The sequence below is a fragment of the Delphinus delphis genome, chromosome 1 (assembly GCF_949987515.2).
Source record: "Delphinus delphis chromosome 1, mDelDel1.2, whole genome shotgun sequence".
NCBI classification, from domain to species: Eukaryota; Metazoa; Chordata; class Mammalia; order Artiodactyla; family Delphinidae; genus Delphinus; species Delphinus delphis.
In genome coordinates this window covers 183,564,132-183,587,061 of record NC_082683.1, presented here as the reverse complement: position 1 = coordinate 183,587,061, position 22,930 = coordinate 183,564,132, and the positions used below count along the sequence as shown (strand labels likewise).

Below are 22,930 nucleotides of genomic sequence, written 5' to 3'. Positions count from 1 at the left end.
CACTTGATGGTAAATTAGGCATAAAGTTCTTCATTTCAATATGACACAAAAACTATACACAGTATTCATACAAGTATTTTCTGCCCTAGAACATCATTATTTTAAGGCAGGGGTCAGCATACGTTCTATTTAGGGCCAGATATTAAATAAATGTTTTCAGCGTTGCAGGCCATTTGGCCTGTCACAGCTATTCAGCTCTGCTGTAGGAGTGCAAATGCAGCTTTGGATAACATGTGAGCAAACGGATATGGCCAGGACTGGCCCTGACTGTTCTAAAGCATCATGTCAGAAAAGGTCACTGGAGAGAAATCTTTTGGACTCAACTGCAGATTGTGGGTAAAGTGGTTTAACAGAAAGACTACACATCACTATAAACCATGTCCACAGAGTTTTGTGGTGGTTCTAGCAAACGCCCTAAGACCTGTCCTCCCTGCTAACTAACGAGTGTTATTTGCTACTTTTTTAACTAAAAGAACCCAAAGACCTCCAGTAGCAGAATCCTGACCTAGTCTCTGAAATGGATTCTTCTGAAAATATAAAATAAGTTCTTTCAGAGTTTATTCTTCTAAGTTAGCTTCCTTACCGTGACAAACTACCAAAATAATTGTCATGATTAGTATGGTTAAAGATCATTTCAGAGGTTGCAATAAACACCTCAACCGGCACCACTTTCAGCTCTCATCAAGAGAAAAGATGCAAAGTCATAAGCAGAGTTTGGCCAGTACTCAAAGGGACACTGTATCTCATCCTTTCTTTAGACTCTTCACAGTGTGGAGCGAAGTCCACACCGTGTACACAGAGTAAGACACGCTCATGCCCCTCCTCAGTCTAACCTGCATCATCAAACAACAGTCAGGTCGCCTAACTGCACAATGGGTACACAGCCCCAGAATGGAAAAAACAAGGAAGGACTGGCCCTCCTTTTGGCATCTGGCCTATTCTTGTGTGAGTATTAAGAGGGTATGTGATGTGGGTAATGATGACTAACGCTGTGCGGGTAGACCCAACCTTCCTATCACACTACAGCGCACGGCCCTGCACAGCAGAGCCTCACCTACCCCCTAGCTTACCTTGCTTCTTCACTTGCTGCAGAAGAAGATCCTTCATGGCAGGCTCTTCTGCGAGGTCAGAGGGGACTTCCCCTTCACTGTTCACAACACCCACGCTGGCTCCATGGTTAATGAAATACCTGTGCAGACAAGATCCAGAATCAAGGTTCTCTCTCCAGTCTAACATCAGCTTACACTCCTATCCCTGGGGTTCAATGCAGAGCACGGCCTCTGTTCTGGAGTTTTTAATGTGGTCCCAGATAAGGTATTCCACTGTTAATTTCTAACTCCACTAGCCTTCAATAATTAGGATCAAAAGCTTCCCTATTTCTTGGTAAGAACAATGCCTACAAGCGGGATTTCCTTCACACTCATGTTCCTAACCCCCACCCTCTCATTCCCAGTGGACAGCAAGAGACTCTCTAAATATCTCAAGGAAGACATGCAGCCCTAAAGCTCACCCACCATCCCTGGGGTCCAAACACAGGCTCCCAAAAGGACTTACTACACCTGTAATATTGAGAATGAGAGTTCCCAGAAGACACGTAAAGAAGTAATTCTCACAGAAACTTTCCCAATGCCACATTAAGAGTATATTAAGTAGTGTTGGGGCACGAAAACAGAAAAATAAAGGACGAATTAAAATTTTCATCAATCTGCCTAAATTACGCCTTCATAGAACTCTCCCTTCAACCAGCCAGGTATATGAAATCTACACTCTAAGAAGAAACTAAATTACTGAGGAAACAAATTGTTCTATTCTAAATGATTAAATTCTATATTGAAATATAATACTTGATCCTAAAGAAGAAAGGTCTGACAATTTTAATACCTTACATAGATCCTTTTTGATTTTCAAAGTACTTTCACGTAAAATTATATAATGAGTCTTAAACAATTTTATGAAGTAGGCAAGGTGGGTACTATTAGGGGGCAAATGGCAGAGGTTATGCCCCAGTCTTTTGAATTCAAGTCTAGTTCACCTTGGCACTAAATCAAGTTACTTTTGGGCCAGTGAGAATCCCAATTATGCTGGGAGCTCTATCAAATATAAGTATTTAAAGGAGAAAGAAAAACTGTTTAAATTAAACTTCAACGAATCAACAATTCAGTAAGCATGTACTGGTCCCCTCCTGCGTTTAAAGGTACCACATTTTAGACACTGTAGAAGATCTTAAGAGGATAATCAACGCATGGCCACTGTATTCAAGGAGGCAGAGGAGAATCAACAAAGATTACATCAAGACCACGTTTTTGCTTTCTCATTGCCTAGTACCTAGTATAAACAGAGCTTCAATAAATGTTTTTAACTTACAGATTGATTCCACATGTATGAACTCATCTCATTTTCAGCTTTCTCCATCTTTCCCTCACAGACTCAGACAGAAACAAACTCTTTCTCCTCCAAGGCTAACCTGCTCCACGTGTTTTCTTAATTGTACTGAGGCCCAGTCCTCTGTCCATCTGTTGCCCCTCATTTCCCTAATCAAGAGCTCCTCTCTTTTGGTTTCTCCCCTTCAGGACAAAGAGGATGTTCAACTACACCTCCCCAACCCTGAAAAATCAAAATGCAAGTAATATACACAGTAAGCACTCGATAAATGCTTTCTGGATGGAACTGTACCCTCTGCTCCAATCAAACTCGATGCCTCACTGAACCCAGACACACCCCACTGTCGCCCGGTCTCTCCCACAGATTGAGTAGTTTCTCCCAACTGATGAAACACCCTCCCCTTCTCCTTTCCCTGCTAGAAACGTTTCATATCTTTCAAGGTCCACTGAAAATGCCTTTGCCTGTTCTCACCAACCACACATTCCCTCTCCTTCCGTGAACTCAGTCCTCCCCAGCACTAAGTCCGCGCTCCTGTCGTGACACACGCGGGTCTCGATGCAGCTGCCCCACCAGGCTGGAAGCTACTTCAGGGCAACAGCTGTGCCCTTCTCATGGCTATCACTGCCATGAGGTCTGACGTGCTCTTTCCTCTCTTGGCAACCCACAAATACTACGTGAAATAAATAAAACATCTTAGCCACTCTGCTCTGACACCCATTCCATTCTTTACTGGATCAGGCACAATGTCACTTGGGCATACAGGCCCCTGCTTTTCCCTTTTCCGACAAGTTCTTAGACCCATGATCAGGAAGACTCATTTCTAGAAAGTAATCTGGTTCAGAAAGAGATTCTTCTTAGGTAAGGCTACCTTCCTAAACCATTTTAAGGGTGAGAAGGAAACAGGAAAAACCTCTCTAGCTTCACACTTTTACCTGAACAAGAATCCATACCAACCTATGAGGTACGATTTTTTAATTTATTATTATTTTTTTATCTTTGGCCGCACCATGCAGCGTGTGGGATCTTAGTTCCCTGACCAGGGATCAAACCTGGGTCCCCAGGGGCTTCCCTGGTGGCTCAGTGGTTGGGGGTCCACCTGCCGATGCAGGGGACACGGGTTCGTGCCCCGGTCCGGGAAGATCCCACATGCCGCGGAGCGGCTGGGCCCGTGAGCCATGGCCGCTGAGCCCGCACATCCGGAGCCTGTGCTCCGCAACGGGAGAGGCCACAACAGCGAGAGGCCCGCGTACCGCCAAAAAAAAGATACAAAAAGAAAAATGACAAAATGATCAAATGCTAATCGTATCTGAAACACTGTTCAGAGGCCCTGAGGTGAGCCAACCAAAATGAGTAGCATAAGCAACGGGGTTCTTTCGTTGTCCAGAAAATGCTGCTGCACAGATGAGCATGTAAAGATGGTCAAGTGGATACCGTCTAAGGGTGACGCACAGCAGGAGGTAAGGAGGGCCGTTCCCACCACCCCACCACAAAGGGGGTCTGGTCCAGCTCATCTTTCCTGGCCAGACTTTCATGTCTGACTAGTAATCACCTGTATGGAAACAGTAACTCTCATCAATTCATTTCACTCAAGGTAATATTTATTTGGGCAAGAGACACTTAAATTGTGAACTTATTTCCAAAGGAACTATGTTCATCCACAAAGATGAGATAAAGAAACCACCGTGAAAAAGCATTTACAATCATCCTCTGTACTCAGTTTCACAAAAGGAAGAAAAAAGAGCCTCCGTGGATCACGCCAACACGAGGGGCCCTAATTCCAAGCGTGAGCTCTGCCTGTTACCTTCCAATGGAGAAAAGTGAAATCCTTGAATTGATGAGATTTGATAGCTCAAAATCACAAACAAGCCACCTGAACAAATAATCAAATATCAATGATGAGGGACTAACATGTTCTATAAATGTTTCTTAGATACAGTTTTCAAGTGAAAATGGAAACCTCTGAGGAAGCCACCTTAACTCCTCAGCATCGGAACGTTGGTGAATGGGTTAGGCTGAGAATCAGAGCCCTCCCGTGAGACCCTGCGAAGGGGCAGCCCGGCGAGAGGAGGCGACTGATTCACGGAACCAGAACGGAGACAGGATAAAACCGCGCTGCTGACTCCTGCTGGCGGTGGGGCCAGTCCAGCCACCCGCTTTTTAGAACAAGAAGCCCAGTCAACACCAGTGCTTCGGCCTGATCTTTCTCTGCCTCTGACCCTGCCGTTGTCTGACTTCCCCCACTGGGCACCCTCCCCCAGGACACCCGGGCAAAGTAGTTTCTGTGGGAGGCCATTCCCAGGCCTCTGCAGAGCTGTTTGCTGAACAGATGAAATGTAACGGAGCTCTAATCCTACTGAAAGTGGCCTTAAGACAAGCAACTGCATCTTCAGAGGACCACAGCATATCATGATTTTATTTAGAGAACTTGCCTTAGCAATCTACACTTACTCTCATGTAGAATACACTCAATTGCCTCATTTTAAAGATGTTTTAAGTGCCAACGTCTCTTTCTATTTAAAAATAACCTCCCTGACCACTCCTTCATTCAACAGACATCTACTTAGTGCCCCTTCCAGCCCAGACACTATGTGGTTGGGATTCTTCTGCCCAGGGAGGGGCCCCGGCTGTGCTGGAGGCTGGTCTCAATGAGGGGAGGGCTGGGCTGGGGGTGGGGGGGTGTGCGTGCCCCTCCCACCCTTCCTTTGCTCGGACGCTTGTCTCTCACTCTTCTGCTATTACCTACGTGAATTCTGTGACCAGCAGCCAGGCATTCTCCACCTTCATTTGTATTAAGCATTGCTTTTTTTAAAAAAAAAAACAATAAAACAGGTTTACAAAAAAGTCCAGAAAAATTCTCCAGGCCTGCCCACGTGTCCAGCTATAGTTGCTCAAAAAGTCAACCCAGGGCTTCCCTGGTGGCGCAGTGGTTGAGAGTCCGCCTGCCGATGCAGGGGACGCGGGTACGTACCCCAGTCCGGGAAGATCCCACACGCCGCAGAGCGGCTGCGCCCGTGAGCCATGGCCACTGAGCCTGCACGTCCGGAGCCTGAGCTCCGCAACGGGAGAGGCCACGGCAGTGAGAGGCCCGCGTACCGCAAAAAAAAAAAAAAGTCAACCCAGACAGTGCAACAGACAGAAGCCACCTCTGCATATCCCAACAAATATGAATTACCTGAAAATAGAAGCAAACACAAAATTTCAACTAAAAAAACTACAGATTTAGCAGCTATGTAAAACACAGCATCAATTATTCCTTAAAAATAATTCAATCTCCTGCTTTTATAATTTGCGGTAAAGAGAAATTACTACTATTTATGAAATTCAAATCCTTCAGAGTGGAAGAGGAACGAAGGCCGTCCCACAAGCGCCCCACCGGCACAGACACTCACTCCGCGATGTTGAGGTGGCCACAGGACGCTGCTGCGTGGAGGGGCGTCCAGCCCTCGCTGTCCTGCTGGTTCACACTGGCTCCGTTCTCCACCAGAAACTTCACCATGTCCACATTTTCATCAATACAAGCCTGAAAAGAAAAGTCCATCCATTTACTCAGCAAGTGCTTACTGAGTTCTACACCACGCCAGACGCTGCTCTGGGCACGGACAATGCAGCAGCGCTGATGAAACACTAATTTCCATTTCTTGCATCCTGACGCAAGTGTCCAGAGCGTGACTTCTCAGCTTTGTGATCTTATGCAAATCCCTGAATTCTTCCCATGCCTCAGTATCTCAGCTGTGAAACAGGCATAATGATATTTAATCTTACTTAGTGTGCTGTTAGGGTTAAACGAGGAAAGTGACTTCTAAAACTATAAATGGGTGAGCTGTTTCATCATTATAAAAAAAAGAGGGAATGTTAGGAACCACTAATTTGCCCATGAATTTTAAAGGAAAACAGTCACATAGGATCAAATGCAACTTTCTCAGTGGGAAGTTGCAGTTTATCTTCTAGGGTTGCTAAACTATCCCCACTTTGGTGAGAAAGGGTGCAGTGATCCTTCAAACAGAAGAAATGTATTTTCTTTTCACCTATCTTCTGAATAGCCGCAGACAATATGGCAAAGTATGTTTGCAGTTGTGATTGGCTGGGCATCCTTAGCTGCCCAACTCACAGCAACAATGAGAAGGCAGAGAGGCTTTCTGCATAAAGCCTTCCGGCCTACCAGAAGCCCAAAAGGAACAGTCACAAACAGCAGCGAGGCCTGCCAAGACCCAAAGGCCATCTAGACTATCGACAGAGTAAAAGGAGGCAAAAAGCCCACACCGGTAAGAGTGACCATCATCAAGGCTGCGGTGGATCCAAAACAGCTGAGACAATTCAGGACCAGAAACAAATGAGAGTCCTCTTTCTAAAACTTGTCTCTTAACCCCCTCCTTTTCAAAAAGAACAAAGGTTAAAGCTTTAGCTGAGAAACAATTATCTGGATCAAAATGATTTTTTTTTTTTTTTTTTTTTTTTCCGGTACGCGGGCCTCTCACTGCTGTGGCCTCTCCCGTTGCGGAGCACAGGCTCCAGATGCGCAGGCTCAGCGGCCGTGGCTCACGGGCCCAGCCGCTCCGCGGCATGTGGGATCTTCCCGGACCGGGGCACGAACCCGCGTCCCCTGCATCGGCAGGCGGACTCTCAACCACTGCGCCACCAGGGAAGCCCCAAAATGATTTTTATAATGATATTAATACATGATTTGCCTTTTCTGCTGTGTTGACATTTGCACTAACAATGCAAAGACATGGTGGGGAGAACTCCTGGAGCCTTTGCACAAGTCAAGGGAGGCACCAGAGGGTGCGGGTGCTGACTGTACTCTTCCTGGCCACATGCTCTCAAGCAAAACAAAACCCAAAAAAGGCCAGTTTCACTCAAGAGTGACCTTGATGAAGCAGTGAACATTATTACTTTTATTAAACTGTAAGCGTTCGTAATACTGTGTGTGACAAAACAGCAGGCACACATAAAGCCCTTCTCCACGGAACAAAGCACAGCACCCTCCCTAAGCAAAAAGCTCCTGCGCATCTGTTTGAGTTGCAAGATCGACGAGCAGCTTTTCCACAGATGCTGCTTTTCCTCAAAAGAGCAACCGACAGGTAAATTACAATGATTAAGACTTGAAAATGAACAAGGTGAGCCCGTCACTTCAAAGAAAAAAACCTAATATTTGTTGCCAATGGTAAAATTTGACCATCCAATTAAAATCAGAATTTTGGGAAACATACCCACTACCATGAGCTTGACAGCTTCCTAATACTCGGTTTTCTGATGCGGTCAATGGGATTATCAACAAATGTGGTCTTTTGATATTATAGACTGAAACGTATTAACATCTGGAAGATGTGCATAACTCAATGAACCCATATTTTCCACATAATCAGATGCATGGTGTGAGAAAATCATGCATGGGTAAAAGATTCATTCAAAATACAAGTTAGACCACCGGATTTTAATATCTCAAAGTAAGAAAAGTCCACTGACATGGTTTCAGATTCCACACTGCAACTAACATTTAAGAAACTACTATATACTTACTGGCGTTTCAGTATACTGCCAAGAAGAATACCCACAGTTGTCTGGACAGACTATTAAAATATTCCTCCCTTTTCCAAATAGACATCCATGTGAAGCCAGATGTTCTTTATGTACTTTAATCAAAACAATGTATCATACACAAGACTGAATGCAGACACTAAGAGATTTGTAAAAATGTAAAACAATGCCACTCTTCTCACGCCACCATGTCAGTGGACTTTTCTGACTTTGCTTTTGTTTTTGAAAGTATATAGCTCTTTCCAATTAAAATATGTGATTTATATGAACATGTAATGGGTTATTGCTATTTTAAATGAATTAAGAATAATATTAATAATACTTTCAAGATTTTTCAGTAATATATAACAATACTTATGAACGAAAGCTCTTTGGGGTCCTGAGTAAGTTTTTAGCGTGTACAGGATTCCTTAGATGAAACAGTTTGAGAACTGACGTCGTCAGTGAAATATACCAAGGGATATTTTATGGTGATAATGAGCGACAGTTTAAACAGCAAAAGGTTTTACTGTGGGAAGAATTCAGGCCAGAATTCAGAGGGTAACTACTCCACTTAAGGAGCACCTATCCTACCAAGAGGACTTCAGGAAACCCCTCCAGATAAACCGCGTGTCAATCCCGCTTAGAAACAAAGGATGGATGAAAAGCGGTTGATGCAATCTAGAGGATATTTGATTAGGCGACCTTGGTTACAAAATGACATCTTCACTCATTTCCCCCAAACCATTTGATACTCTTTTTACGATTAGTGAGATTAGCTAAACATCTCAACCTAGATTTGATTTGATGTCACATAATATATTCCTCCAACCCGATCTTTTGAGGCCAGACGACTTTTATAGCCAGTATTCACGACAGTCTCTTTTTCAACAAGCAGCTCCAAAAATTACATTTCTTCTATGATGTTTTCTTAGGTTGATCAATTGCGACAAGCTTTCCCCATTTATACTTCTTTACCAGGTAAAATATTTCATAACTATTCATAACATTATAAACTATTTCATAATTATGATTATCACTAAATCTCTCATATACTGTATGTCTGCCAGTCTATAATCCCACCGGGCAAGATTTAACCAACCCCTTGCAGAGTACCTCACTAAAAACTATTAACACTTTAACTGTGAGGATGGAAGAGGGCATTTAAAAAAAGTTTTTTTTTAATTAATTTATTTTTGGTTGTGTTGGGTCTTCGCTGCTATGCGCGGGCTTTCGCTAGTCGTGTCAAGTGGTGGCTACTCTTCGTTGCGGAGCGCGGGCTTCTTATTGCGGTGGCTTCTCTTGTTGCGGAGCACGGGTTCTAGGTGCCCGGGCTTCAGTAGTTGTGGCTCGTGGGCTCTAGAGCGCAGGCTCAGTAGTTGTGGTGCACGGGCTTCGTTGCTCCGCGGCATGTGGGATCTTCCCGGACCAGGGATCGAACCCGTTTCCCCTGTACTGGCAGGCAGATTCTTAACCACTGCACCACCAGGGAAGTCCGAGGGCACTTTTCAAAACGGTGCTAAAGTCCAAGGAGAAGAAAGTGGTTTAGAGGGTAAGTACTCTCTCTGCCCATGTAGTCATAAACTCCTGTGTCAGGAAGGTCAAACGTGCCATCTTGACCTGTGTTAAGCAGCTGGGTCAACTGCTCCTTGCTTGGCTGCAAATGTATTTGGCTCTGAAAGAACAGCCTGAACACTTAGCCAATGGCCACACCACCACTAGGCAGAATTTTGGAAGCCAGTGTTTTCAAGATGATTCTTCACCCTTTGCAGATGATGGCATCCAAATTCCTGAGGCTAAAATAACCCCAGCTAGTCCAGGTATCAAACAGGAGAAAACCTGTCTTTTCTCTTTCCTCCCCTCTTACGTATCTCCCTTCCTTTTCTTAATCTCCTTCACCCATCATAACTTTAGTTCTCTTCCTTTTCAGTTTCATAATTTCTGTCTATGAATCTTGAATCCTTGATACAGTATTTTTATAAGCATGACACTGTGAGGATGTCCGAGACAATAACAACAAAAAGCTGGCCTAATCTGCGACGTAATCTGACAAAGCATCAATCTCCAAAGAATCATTTCAGAGAAAATAAAGCAGGACAACTGTTAGGTGATTCCCAACACCCTCCACAGAGTGCAGGACAGTGTATCGTGAGAAGCATCAGCTTTGGAGCCAGGCGGACCTGGGCTCGTGCCCCAGCCCTGCCAGCGTGCAGAGTCTTGAGCGAGGATACAACCTGAGCGCCAGTGGCTCACCTGGAGCACGGGAATGCTGCCCACCCCGCAGGCCTTAGTGAGGGTGTAGGAGATGAGCCCTTGGCAGAGCGCGTGGCACTGCTGTTGTCAAGCCCACTGCCCTCCAGCTCCAGCGCCCTTTGGGAGGAAGGCAGCTCGGTTGCAAACGTCTTTGAACGAGCAAGCTTCGGGAGCCTGTTTGTTAATCTGCCTTCAGGAAATTCCCTCCAGGGCCCAGGATCCTGCGGGTTCCTAAGGTCAGGAGCCATAGGACTCAAACAGTACGTCCACAGTTAACTAAAGAGGATCGTCGTCGGCAGACCCGCCAACAGATTTGTAGGACAGTCACTCTCATGACATATCTTGGAGTGACCGATCTCTGTTCTTTGTTTTTGTTTTTTTCCCCTCCAGAAGAAAGAATATGACTAAAGTCATGGAGGAGAGACAAACAGTCCCTGAAAACCTTCTCAACTAAACAATGACTAAATTTAGACGCCCTCTGCCCACTCTGCCTGCAGCTGTGCTGCTGACTCATGGGGACTAGGCCGGCAGGATGAGCAGACTCGCCATCTACGAAAGCCGCGCCCGGGCCGTGGCCCCCAGCGCTGCGCCTCCACACAGGGCTGCGGGAGCCTTCCCCACACACAGGTCTTTCCTTTTCTTGAACAGGCAAAGAAGGCTAAACAGCTTTCTGCTGTTACTTTTGACATCAGTGGGAAAGCTCTTCTTTGCATTTAACCCTATTCTTTCTGCTGTGGCTTATGTCCATTTCTTTATATTTTCCTTCCCTAAAGACAAGCAGAATATTACTAAAGTAACAACTTGTTCTAAGCTCCTTGAGAGAAAGAGATATTATGTAATTATTAGCCCAGAAAGCTATCGGAAAAATTGCCAGGTAATAATTTAAAGCTTCCTAAAGTCAGCATGTCACAGTTCCCTGGCAATGAGACGCTACCTCCAAGGAAAATCCTTGATTTTAGCGGTAAAATGGGCAAGAGCACCACAGTCCCTCTACTGTACCTAATACTGCTCTCTCCCCAGCAAGGGCTGATGGCTGACCAGTGCCAGAGCTAATCTGGGAGTGCAGGGGCCGCCTTACAAAACAAAGCCTCCTCCGTTCCCAAAATAGCCCGCAACTGTCACCGCCACCAAGCGCCACCGGTCCAAGCGCTGACCTTGCTGCCGTGTCTCGGGACACTGCTCAGACTACCTGCCTGGGCCCAGAACGGCGTCTCCCCAACAAAGGCCCGTCCACCCCAGCACAGGGGACATGCTGACGCTGGCCTTGGGGCAGCGGGACGCCTATTTGTTTGGATTTTTCAGCCCACGCTTGCCTTGATTTCCACAAATCAGGCTGACAAAAGCGCTGGGAGATGACGATGCTCGTAATACATCCCCACTGCATACCTTTAACTATTTTGTCCTTTACAATCCCAAACTTTTATAATTCAATAACAATAATTTACATATAGTGTATATAACTCAAAGTTTGTATTATTCCCAAAATTATATAATTTCAACTTTACGCTGAAAACCCTAACTGCCTGGAGATAACAGCAAAGAGCCTAATGTCGTTCACAAAAATATTTATCAGCCAAACACCCTGAATCACCTATATGAAATTCTCAAGTCATTGCTAGCAAAGCTAGAATGTAAATTCCACAAGGGCAGGAATCTTTGACTATTTGTTCACTGATATATCCCAAATACCTAGAGCAGCACTGGGCACCTAGTAGGACACCAAAAGATGTCTGCTGAATACAAAGAACGAATGCCCAAAGGCACAGAAAGTCACATTTTCTATACGTTCTGTTGATTCTCGGTTATCTGGACTCACCAAAGGCTTCTCTCCAGACTAATCCCACCAAAATCATGCAGCACATCCAAGTACGGGCTGGGGCTACACTGAGGACGCTGTATATTGATGCCTCCCATACATTCTGTTGTGTTCACAGATCTCCGTTCCTTTGATGCGGTGTGTTGAACAGTGGCCCCAAAAAGATATGTCCATGTCCTAACCCCTGGAACTGGAGAGTGTGACCTGACTTGGAAAAGGGGTCTTTGCAGGTGTAATGAGGTTAAGGTCTTGAGGTGAGACCCTAAGTCCAATGACAAGTGTCCAACTAAGAGGCAGGCAGGCAGGCAGGGGGAGATCTGACAAAGGCAGAAGAGGAGGTGGCAGTGTGCCCACGGGGACAGAGACTGGAGTGATGCGGCCACAAGGAACGCCGACCGTCACCAGGAGCTAGGAGAGGCAAAGAACAGGTTTCTGCCCTGGAGCCTCCAGAGGCAGTGTGGTCCCATCAACACCCTGATTTCAGACTTCTGGCCTCCAGAGCTGTGAGACAATAGATTTCTGTTGTTTTAAGCCACGAAGTTCCTGGTGATGTGTTACAGACGCCGCAGGAAACTAATATGACTGGCGCGGAACAGGAAGTCAGAACCTAGAGAGCCTGCCACGTCCTCACACCCTGGTACTAACAAAAGTCACAGCAGCGGGTCACCCTTCTTTGCCAGATGAAAGCTGGTCAAAAAATTAATTATACCACTTCTTAAGATACAGCTGCATTTAACAGAAGGTTTTAGAAGGTTTTTCGATCAATTTTCAGCCCAAAGAGCAACTGCCCTGGAAGAGCTGACCAAGTGCTTGCGTTAGGCACGCTGCTGCAGGTGCTCTGGCCGAGGACTGGAGCTGACACTCGGGGGGGGCAGTGAGTGAGCGGACTCACTCATTCATGGTGAGCCCACTGTGGACACAGCGTGTCTGAGCTCAAAGTCCCCTTGCTCCAGCAGGGCAGCCTCACCGTGTGACAAGAATTCAGATGAACAGATTCAAGGTGATAAAGAAGTCAGTACATCTGGAAATCTCAACCATCAGCAGATCAGCACGAGAAGGCTTTACCTTACTGTAGTTCATACCGCCTGACCCAGTGCTTGAGTCAAACCTTCCATTCCGCCCGTGATACAGTGTAACCACTACTGAAGTGAGAATCATAACAGCAGTCTGCTCCGACAGGCAGGTGACCCAGCCACTGTCAGCTCTGTGTGAGACTCACAGCCCCACTGGCATGGACAGTTTGGCTCCCAGATGGTGAGAACTATATTTGATTATGTACTCAGTGGTCAGGCAGGCTCTGGACACAGATCTGAGGCCTTTCAGGAGAGAGAGCCAACACAGACATCAGAAGGAAAGAATTTTCCATGGAGTGTACACTAAGATTCTTGTTCTCGATAAACTGGCATGCTATCCCCAGACTGTAAGTGTTCATAATTTGGGACCAGAGAACACCTTCCTTCAGTTAAGAGCAAGTATTATACTGTCTAAGGGTTGGCCGTATTCAGATTTCAAAAATATGTTCATTCTGGGTTCTAATAGGACATCCTCAAAGTGCCGCAAGCCCTAACCCTTCTAATAACGTTTCCCTCAACCTTCCCCGTGCATTTAAATGAAGAAAAGCCCATTAAGTTCTCTTACAGGTATCACCTTGGCAACTTCTGTACTATAAAGGCTATATACAGCTGACCTAACTTTTGTCATCAAGGCAGGTTTTTGAAAAGTCAAGAAGAAGAAAGAAGATGAAGAAAGGGCCCAGGAAATGAAAGCTGCATCTTCTCAAAGCCCATGGTTATTCTCAAACAGAAGTTTTATAGTTCCAGTCTCCAAATCTCTATCTGTCACTCATTGATAATCTTAATATTGAGGAACAATAAATGAGGCCTAATAATTGTGGTAAATTCCAAGCATGAGTTTCTCTCAGATCAAAAGAGTATATATGGCTAAATCAGCCTGACACTTGCAGAGCAATAAGAAAGCCCTTGGAGAGATTATCTTCTTACAGATTGTGCACATAAGGGCTGAGGCTTACCAAGTCATGAAATGACTCACCTTAACAGACTAGATCAAAAGAGGTTCCCTGGGAAAAGTAGACTATATCAAAGCTGTAGAAGGAAGGAAGGAACGTGGCAGCTGGAACAGTCCGCATTACGACTTTGCATTCTACAGATGCAGAAACTAGCCCAGAAAAGTTAAATGAATTATAAGGTCACATACTCAGTTGTGGAATCACCTAAGTTTTCTACCTACCAATTTAGAGGCACCCAAAACAGTATTCATGGGCCATGCTCAAGATACCACTTGGCCCATGGAACTTTTTTTTTTTCTGGCTGCGCTGTGTGACATGAGGGATCTTAGCTCCCCAACCAGGGATCGAACCTGTGCCCCCTGCATTGGGTGTGGGGAGTCTTCACCACTGGACCGACAAGGAAGCCCCGTGTGTGTGTGGTGTGTGGGTGTGTGGGTGTGTGGGTGTGTGTGTGTGTGTGTGTGATGGAACATTTTTAATACCTGACACTATCTTCCTAAAAATGACGTTGCTTTAGCATATACAGGGTAAACTGACATTAGTCTAGCTCTGCAATAATTTCATATGAGGAATGTGGCCAACTGGTTGATGTGAGTTGGTCACTCCTGACTAGACTAAATGCAAAACACAAAGATCCCATTTAAAGTGCCTGGGTTACCACTCTGTTTATTAGCATGAGGCTAGATTAGAAACCTCCCTCATAGCTTGGCTACCTGTCCTAACCGCAGCCCAAGGTCCACCCTGCTGCCAGTTGGCATGTAAACTGCTGTCCCATGGAGAGCGATTTTTCTGTTTAACTCCAGATCACTCTGTGCCCATAAACAAGTATTTCACAAGCCACAAGAGTATGGTCTGAAAGCAAGGGCACGGGCAATGTTCCACGCTGTCAAGTAAGCCTCAAAAAAGGAAGGCAGGCAATTCTGGGACCTGAGCTGGGTAAGGAGTAAAAGCCACAAAGAAATTACAGGAAGGTCAGACTCTCAAAGTATAAATCAGTACAGCAAATTTTATTCCTAAAAGAAGACATTAAGCAAGAAGTGATTATTTTCCCAGCATTTTCATCCAGAGTTTTGCATAGGCAAAGCTACTAATATATTAGTCTGTGTCATGTCTTCCCATGGGCAGGGTCCTACACTGCAGAGGCAGCAGGGAACGCAATCACACAACCCTACCAGGTACAGTGCGGTAGTCTACAGTGCGGACTATGGAATTAAGACTGCCTGGTCAAACCCTGGGACGACCAATCAGTAGCTCTGTGTTCTTGAAACAAGTGGTCTCTGTATGCTTCCGTTCCCTCATCTGCAAAATTATCGTACCAATCACAGTACCTACATCATGGGTCACAGATGAGCTAAGGTACACAAAAGCACTTAGTGCCCAGTATATAGTTTGATGCTATGGAAGTGTTAGCTGCTACTGTGACTATTAACAGTATATTATTATTTTTGTTTAGTCTCTAAGAGCACAAGAAAGGGCAAAAATTATATACTTCATTTAAAATAAACACAAATATAGTATAAACTCTATGTAAGTTCCAATAGATGCCAACAGGCCACAGAAGTCAGGTTCTGTTAGCAAGAAAGAGAAGAAGTAAACGAGAGGTGGGACTAGAGGAAAGGAAGGACGACAAGCCAGGACTGGAAGAACAGCTCACAAGGGGGCTCCGGGCCCGCAGACCGGGTTGTACAAACGTAACAGAGTCGCTGCTGTAGAGGCCCATCAGGTCTGCTGTTAGCACAGGCAGAAAATCTGAGAAGACAGATTTAAGTTGCAGACCTGACACTGACACATCACCAAAGAACAGGTTAAGACTTTATCTTAGTGACGTGTCCCTTGAGCGTGAAGCACTTCTCATTCATTCACGTAACAAACATTTACTGAGGCCTATACTATGCCAGACATAGTGCTTAGGAAGAGAGGCAGGAATCAAAAATGAGTAAGACTTTACCATTTAGTGGTAGAAAAAGTCATTTAAATGATACATGCAAGAGGAATCATACTCTAACATAAAATAAGAGACATGTACAGTGTTAGAGCTCAGAGTACGATGTCACTAACTTTGTCTGGGGGTGACGGGGAGCACCTCCCAAATGGATATTATTCACCCGCGTCATAAAGGACAAGGCATCGCCAGCTGAAAGCGCAGGGATGAAGAGAATCAGAAGAAAGGGAACAGGACATACGAAGATCCAGAGGAGAGGAAAAAAAGTTTTTTGGAATGGTGAGAAGTTTGGCCTGTTTGTACTCAGTCGGGGGGCGGGGCATACATGAAAATCTGAACAGGGCTTCCATCTGCCAGACTGAAGAGTTTGAACTTGACCCTGCAGGCTAATGGGACATGGAAGGAGGAGAGGCTGGTAGGGGAGACTGGCAGCAATGAAGGCCCCGTATCCCCCTATAAAGACTTTAACCTTATCCTGAAGGCAGCAGGGAGGGCCTGAGGTTTTGAAGCCAGGGGGTGAGACCATCAAAACTGTCCGAGAGGGCTTCCCTGGTGGCACAGTGGTTGAGAGTCCGCCTGCCGATGCAGGGGACACAGGTTCGTGCCCTGGTCCGGGAAGATCCCACATGCCGTGGAGCAGCGGGGCCCGTGAGCCATGGCCGCTGAGCCTGCACGTCCGGAGCCTGTGCTCCGCAACGGGAGAGGCTACAACAGTGAGAGGCCCGCGTACCGCAAAAAAAGAAAAAAAAACTGTCCGAGAGTGAGAACTGCAGTGGGAACATGAAGCCTGACCCGCCGGCAGGAAGAACTCCCGACGGAGACACCTCTTGGGAACCACAACCGAGGCCAGGGAGGGTGAAGTCCTGAAGGAACTTACTGTCGGTGGAGACAGAGAAGGGATGGGTCTGAGGAGCGCTCCTGAGGCGGAAGGGACAGGGTGGCCTGTCAGAGCGCCAAAGGTGAAAAGGGGTGACACAGGCTTTTAGGAGCTTAGGACCCTGCGTGGACTGTGACACCACTGAGCCAAAACAGGGATTCTAAGCAAGTCTTAGAAGTCTTTTCTGTGCCTGATTCCCAGGCAGCGCTAATTTCTCTCAAGGCCTCAGTGACTGCCACGTGCAGCGGGTACTGCCTGCTGCCCTTCCCCTCTGACACCACCCCCAAGCGAGCCCAGGAAAACCAAGGCCAAGAAGCCTGACCTCCCCGGCCCCGCAGCTAAGCCCCAGCTGGGTCAGTGTCAGGAGTGCTGTGGCCCGGCCCTGGCAAAGCATTATTGAACAGCAGCCCACAGAGCTGGGGAGCTGAGGTTACGGATCAGATCTCAGCTGCAGCTGAAATCTCTCTAAAGTCACATGTTAGTGACAACAGCGGTGACTCTACAACCAAGAGAACACCTCCAATTTTTTCTCTAAAGTTTAAATCTCTGGGATAGGAAAGGAGTTGGTAAATTAAAAGCATTTTGTTGGGCCATGTGGCATTATAAAAAAAAGATTTTTCACATTAAAAATTCCAGTTTGAGGCGTTTAGAAAACAAGAACACTTGGCCATGCTGGGGCCAGATTCCCACAAAGCGACGAGCGTTTGGAGCCAAGCAGCAGTTGCCGTCTCCGGGCAGAGCGTGAGCTCCTGACGCCCCGCCATCCCCACTGGGTTCCACCCTGCCCGCTACGTGCCCTAGCCGCTCTCCCCAGGTACTGTATCATGAAAACATTCAAACATACAGAGAAGTTCAAAGAACTTCAACTTCCTCCCAGCCTGTAGCCCACCACGAACCCTGCACTACACTTGCTGTACCACACACCCACCCCTCACCGACTCAGACCTTTGCCACAACTCCCCGAAACCCTTCACCGTGCATATCATTAACTAGCGCTCAATGCGTGCGCACAGCCTTATTTTTCTTTTGAAGTAGATTCTGCACATGGGGAAAGCACACACCTTATGTGCTTCACTCACTGGGTCTAGACAAACGTCTGCACTCGTGAGGCCCATCGCTGTAGGTGTCTGAGCTGCATCCCTGAGGCATCTGACCCCTGACACAGAGGACTGCTTTCCAACTTGCTCTGACCTCTGCACCTCGGCCTGTGGCCAAGGAAACGCTGGCTACGAGCAGAATCATAGTTGACCTTTCTTAAGGCAGCATCTTGTTTCTGCTGGGCCTTAACAGACCAACTCTGGGTATAATCAATTTTTGTTGTTGTTGTTTTATTTATTAGAGGTATTGTATTTTTTACAATTGAAGTATAGTAGGGAGTTCCTTGGTGCTGTAGTGGTTAGGACTTAGTGCTTTCACTGTCGTAACCCAGGTTCAATCCCTGGTTGGGGGAACTGAGACTCCACAAGCTGCACAACGGGGCCTAAATAAATGAATACATAGATACATACATAAATTGAAGTAGAGCTGATTTACACTGCTGTGTTAGTTCCCTGGTTTACAGCCAAGTGACTCAGTTATACATATATATATTTATACATATATTATTTTTCAAATTCTTTTCCATCATGGTTTATTACAGGATATTGAATATAGTTCCCTGTGGTATACAGTAGGACCTTGTTGTTTATCTATATTATATATATTAGTCTGTGTATGTTAATTCCAAACTCCTAATTTATCCCTCCCCCCCCTCCCCTTTGGTAACCATAAGTTTGTCTTCTATGTCCGTGAGTCTATTTCTGTTTTGTAAATAAGTTCATCTGTATCATCTTTTTTAGATTCCACATATAAGTGGTATCATATATTTGTCTTTGGCTTACTTAGTATGACAATCCCTAGGTCCATCCATGTTGCTGCAAATGGCATTATTTCCTTCTTTTCTATGGCTGAGTAATATTCTCGTGTGTGTGTGTATGTGTACACCACACCTTGTTGATGGACCTGTAGGTTGTTTCCATGTCTTGGCTATTGTAAACACTGTTGCTATGAACATTGGCATGCAGTAACTTTTTGAATTAAGAGTTTTCTCCAGATATATGCCCAGGAGCGGGACTGCTGGATCATATGGCAACTCTGTTTTTAGTTTTTTAAGGATAATCAATTTTGCTGATAATATAAATTCACTATTGGGGCTCAAAGAGAAGGTAATAGCGGTTAAGACTTTAGAAATCGAAATAACTTTTTTTTTTTTTCCTGAAAGCATCAATCTAAATAATTTAAGAAACACGGCCTATAGTCCAACTCTCAGACTGCTAAGTCCTGGAGGTAAGGCAGTGGAATGAATAGTACAAATCAATAAATAACACAAACATCCCTTGAGGTCACACACACGGAAGAGTTAGACTCCACCCTCTGTGACTAGCTTAGTGGTATTGCCAAGGTAACGAGGAGAGCTTCTGTTTTTTACTTGTTAAGAGAAGGCATTACTAAGCCCAGGAAAAGATCAGGAATAGCAAAAAGAAACCTCATGTTCCAGAGGTAGAATAATGCACAAGTGAAAACCTGAAAAATGATTAAAAATTTACTTAAGTTGAAGACATAGCCCAGCTATGCAATGGCATCCCTTTACGGAAATAAAAATGAGAATTGTCCCTGTCTCCTTTCACGGCAAGTGCTTACTTATCTGTAATCAAACCCCAGGCTCCTGAAGCACTTGGCGGGCAGTGCACCCAGGATTAGGCAACCCTCGCCAAGGTCGGGTAGGTCAGCTGCTGCTGCAGACGTGTTGAAGGTGAAGGGCAGCGGGCAGCGTGGGCTCTTTCAACGGTCTCCATCACCTCATTCGTGGACAGGCCGAGCCCAAGCGTGAGCATGGGCACATTCAGGACAGAGGTGGAGGGCACATTTCAGAACAGAAGGGGGGGCAGCACAAGGTACGACACAAGCAGAAGATGCAACACAAATGCCAGAGCCCAGCCCGATCTCTCCACAGCGAAGTTTCCGAGCTGTAAGAGAGCAAGCACCAAACTGTACCCTCCTCCGACTGCAGGGTTGATGGGAGGACATAAGAGATAACAAATACGAAAGTAGATGTTTAAAGAGGTTAGTACGGAAATCCAAGTACTGCTGTTAACACACGGGCTTTGTGTGATTTTATAAAACAAAATGCATTATGAGGCAGTCTGGTGCATTGATTTAGAGCAGGGGATGGCAAACCTTCTCTGTAAAGAGCCCGAGAGTAAGTATTTTAGGCTTTGCAGGCCATATAGTCTCCACAAACACTCAACTCTGCCTGCAGTGTGAAAACAGCCATGGACAATACCAATGAGGGTAGCTGTGCTCCACGAAAATTTTATGGCTACTGAAATTTAGATTCCATATAAATTTCACATCACAAAATATTGTTCTTCTTTTTCTTTTTTCAACCAATTAAAAATGCAAAATCCATTTTCAGCTTGTAGGATGTACAAATCCAGAAAGTGGGCTGGATCTGGCCTGTGGGCTCTAGTTTGCTGACACCCAATTTAGAGCACTGGCCAGAAAGCTTGAGTTCAAATGCCAGCTGTGAAATTTAATGGCTCTAAGGCCCTAGGTAAGTTCCTTCTCTCTGCCTGGGCTACCTTACCTTTAAAAGAAGAAGAACAGCAGTATTTTTCTCACAGTGTTGTTATGAGGACTACCTGACTTCATATGTGTACAGAGGTTGGAACGGGACCAGTCAATGTACCCGCTCACACATGTTGGTACCAGCTATTATACGCCGTTACCATGATGAGTCTCCAAACGTGCCACATTTCCACACACATCTGCACACGCGTTTCCTCTGCCTGGAATGTCTTCCCTGCTTAGAGCTTCTATGTGGTCTCAGTGACCTAGTCCACACATCACCTCCTCTATGAAGCCCGCCTCGCTGTCCCTCCCATCCTAGCAGACTCAGTTACCACCGCCCACGTCTCCAAGCGCCTTGCATCTTATTGTACTTATCGCTGACTGTCAACTTGCCCACCAGGCTAAACTCCTTCCAAGGAGACTGTGACTTACTCAGTGTATCCCCAGGCCTTAGAATAGCACTCTACACACAGAAAGCATTCAATACACATTTGCTTAATGGTACCAGTAACTATTTAGAATGTAACCTAACACATCAAGTTTAACTAGGATAGAAATCTGCTGGTTATAGGACAAATGTGTGACTTTAACTAAATACGAAAACAATTTCTAATATCCTATTTTAATACAGTCCGTCATGTTAACATTCATCCCCAGGCACGTCCAGTGAGCACACAGGGTGTCCTGGCACTGCTAGCCGGGAGCAGAAGTGTCAGAGTCCACACGGTGACGATCACAGTACCAGCTTTTAGTCATTCAGAGGTTCATCTCCCACCTCAATCTACACAACGTGATCTGTGTTTGGTACCAGGGGAGAGAGTGGGTTGAACAACGAACTCTGAAATGGCACCAGCGTAGCACTGCATATGGCAAGGAGCAAGAAGGAAAGGGGGAGCCCTTTTCTGATCCTACTCTTAAACTCGTAAGCAAATAGTGATCGAAAGGCGTCTCCAAGGCCACTGAGAGAGGGATGCTTTCTGAGCTCGTCAGCACCCTAAGGGAAACCCAAGCACCACCATGCCACGCCCAGCAGGCCTGGGGAATCTGCCCCTCTGCCCAGACCTCTGCCAGGCAAGCTATGTGCCGCACCAGACACAACACTGCTCTGACGGAAGCACCCTTGTCCCCGGGAATACTGGGCCGCCCAGTGCGCCTGACCGTCTCTTAAAGAAGTCAGAACTGTTTTGGAAGAACAGGTTGGTGGGGGAGGGACTTCAAAGTAACTAAATGATGAACATTTCCTGAAAGGCAATTTAATGTCATCAAAATCAGTCAAATGTTGTAACAACTATGAAAAGAGTCCAGTGAAGACCCAGATCACCATCTACCAGGTGACACTAACATGATGAAACACGGAGTAGAAGACTTTCATCTTCTAAGTTGACGTCACATTTCAAAAATCCCAGCTTGTTGCTATGGAAATGACATTACAATTTGTTTGCCCTTGGTTTTTGTGTTTTTGCTTTTTCTGGTGTGTGTATGTGCGTGTCTGTGTTTATATGTATGTGTGAATGTGGTGTGTGTGTGTGTATGTGTGTCTCTGTGTCTAGGTCTGTGTGTGTGTGTGTGTGTGTGTGTGTGTGTGTGTGTAATGTGTATGTAGGGGGGTGTCTCTGTGTGTGTATGCGTGTATATGTATGTGTAGGTGTGGGTGTGGGTGTGATGTACCGACTTAGAATTGTCAGTTTCTCCAGAGGTCTCTTTCCTTCTTTTAGGCCATGAGATCATATCCTATGAAAATCTGCTGAATTTAAGGAACAGGAAACAACATACAGAAGATATTTCTGTTAGGACTATGCTGAATTCTTGTCATTGTCATTGTTATTACTATTATTATCCATATCATCTTCTTCAGTGCCTGGAAATGGCTATTCATGTATGGTGTCTGAACATTGCTCAATGTGGACACTCTGATGATTACTAATTCTTAACAAGGTAATTCTAGACACATCATATCAACAACTTTTTTATTCCAATAATATATTACTGTAATAAAGCTGATCAACAGGATTGGGTTTTATTGTGTTTTAGAGCCAGATTAATTTCAGTGGAATAATAAGATATAAGTAAATTATAATATAATGCCATTCATTTTACCAAAATATTCAATATTTAAATATATTCCCAGGGGTCTTCTTAACAGTCCTCTAAGGAAGGGGAAGGTTGGCAAATAATGTTAACAATGGTGACAGCAGCCAATATTTTTTGAGGACTATTTGAAGCTGGGCATGTGGACAAGAGATGGGAAGAGAATGGAGTGAAAAGAAGACCTAGCACCAAGCTTCGAGCCATTCTAGGGTGCACACCTTGAGTCTGGAGTCTTAGACCACTCAGCCATCCTGACGTGCTGGCTGAGACATTCTAGCCTCTAAAAACCATGTAGAAAAGGACACGCAAGCAAGGAAGGTGCAGCCAGAGAAGAAAAGAGAGAAACACTGATCACGGAAGCCACAGAATCAAAAGGCGTCAAGAAGGAAGGAGAGAGTGCTTGATGCTGCTGAGCATCAGGTG

At 45.4% G+C, this 22,930-nt stretch overlaps 1 protein-coding gene across 11 annotated transcripts in view; it reads right to left on the bottom strand.

Annotated features, from left to right (window-relative positions):
- The window catches only part of PPP1R12B (protein phosphatase 1 regulatory subunit 12B), a 193,131-nt gene that overhangs the window by 137,167 nt on the left and 33,034 nt on the right, over positions 1-22,930 (bottom strand). For all 11 annotated transcript variants that reach the window (XM_059999013.1, XM_059999022.1, XM_059999008.1 and 8 more), the window contains exons 2-3: positions 5,772-5,902; positions 1,071-1,189 (exon numbers count right to left, since the gene is read on the bottom strand). In XM_059999013.1, coding sequence (XP_059854996.1) covers positions 1,071-1,189; positions 5,772-5,902 — 250 coding nt within the window. The remainder of the gene's footprint in view (positions 1-1,070; positions 1,190-5,771; positions 5,903-22,930) is intronic.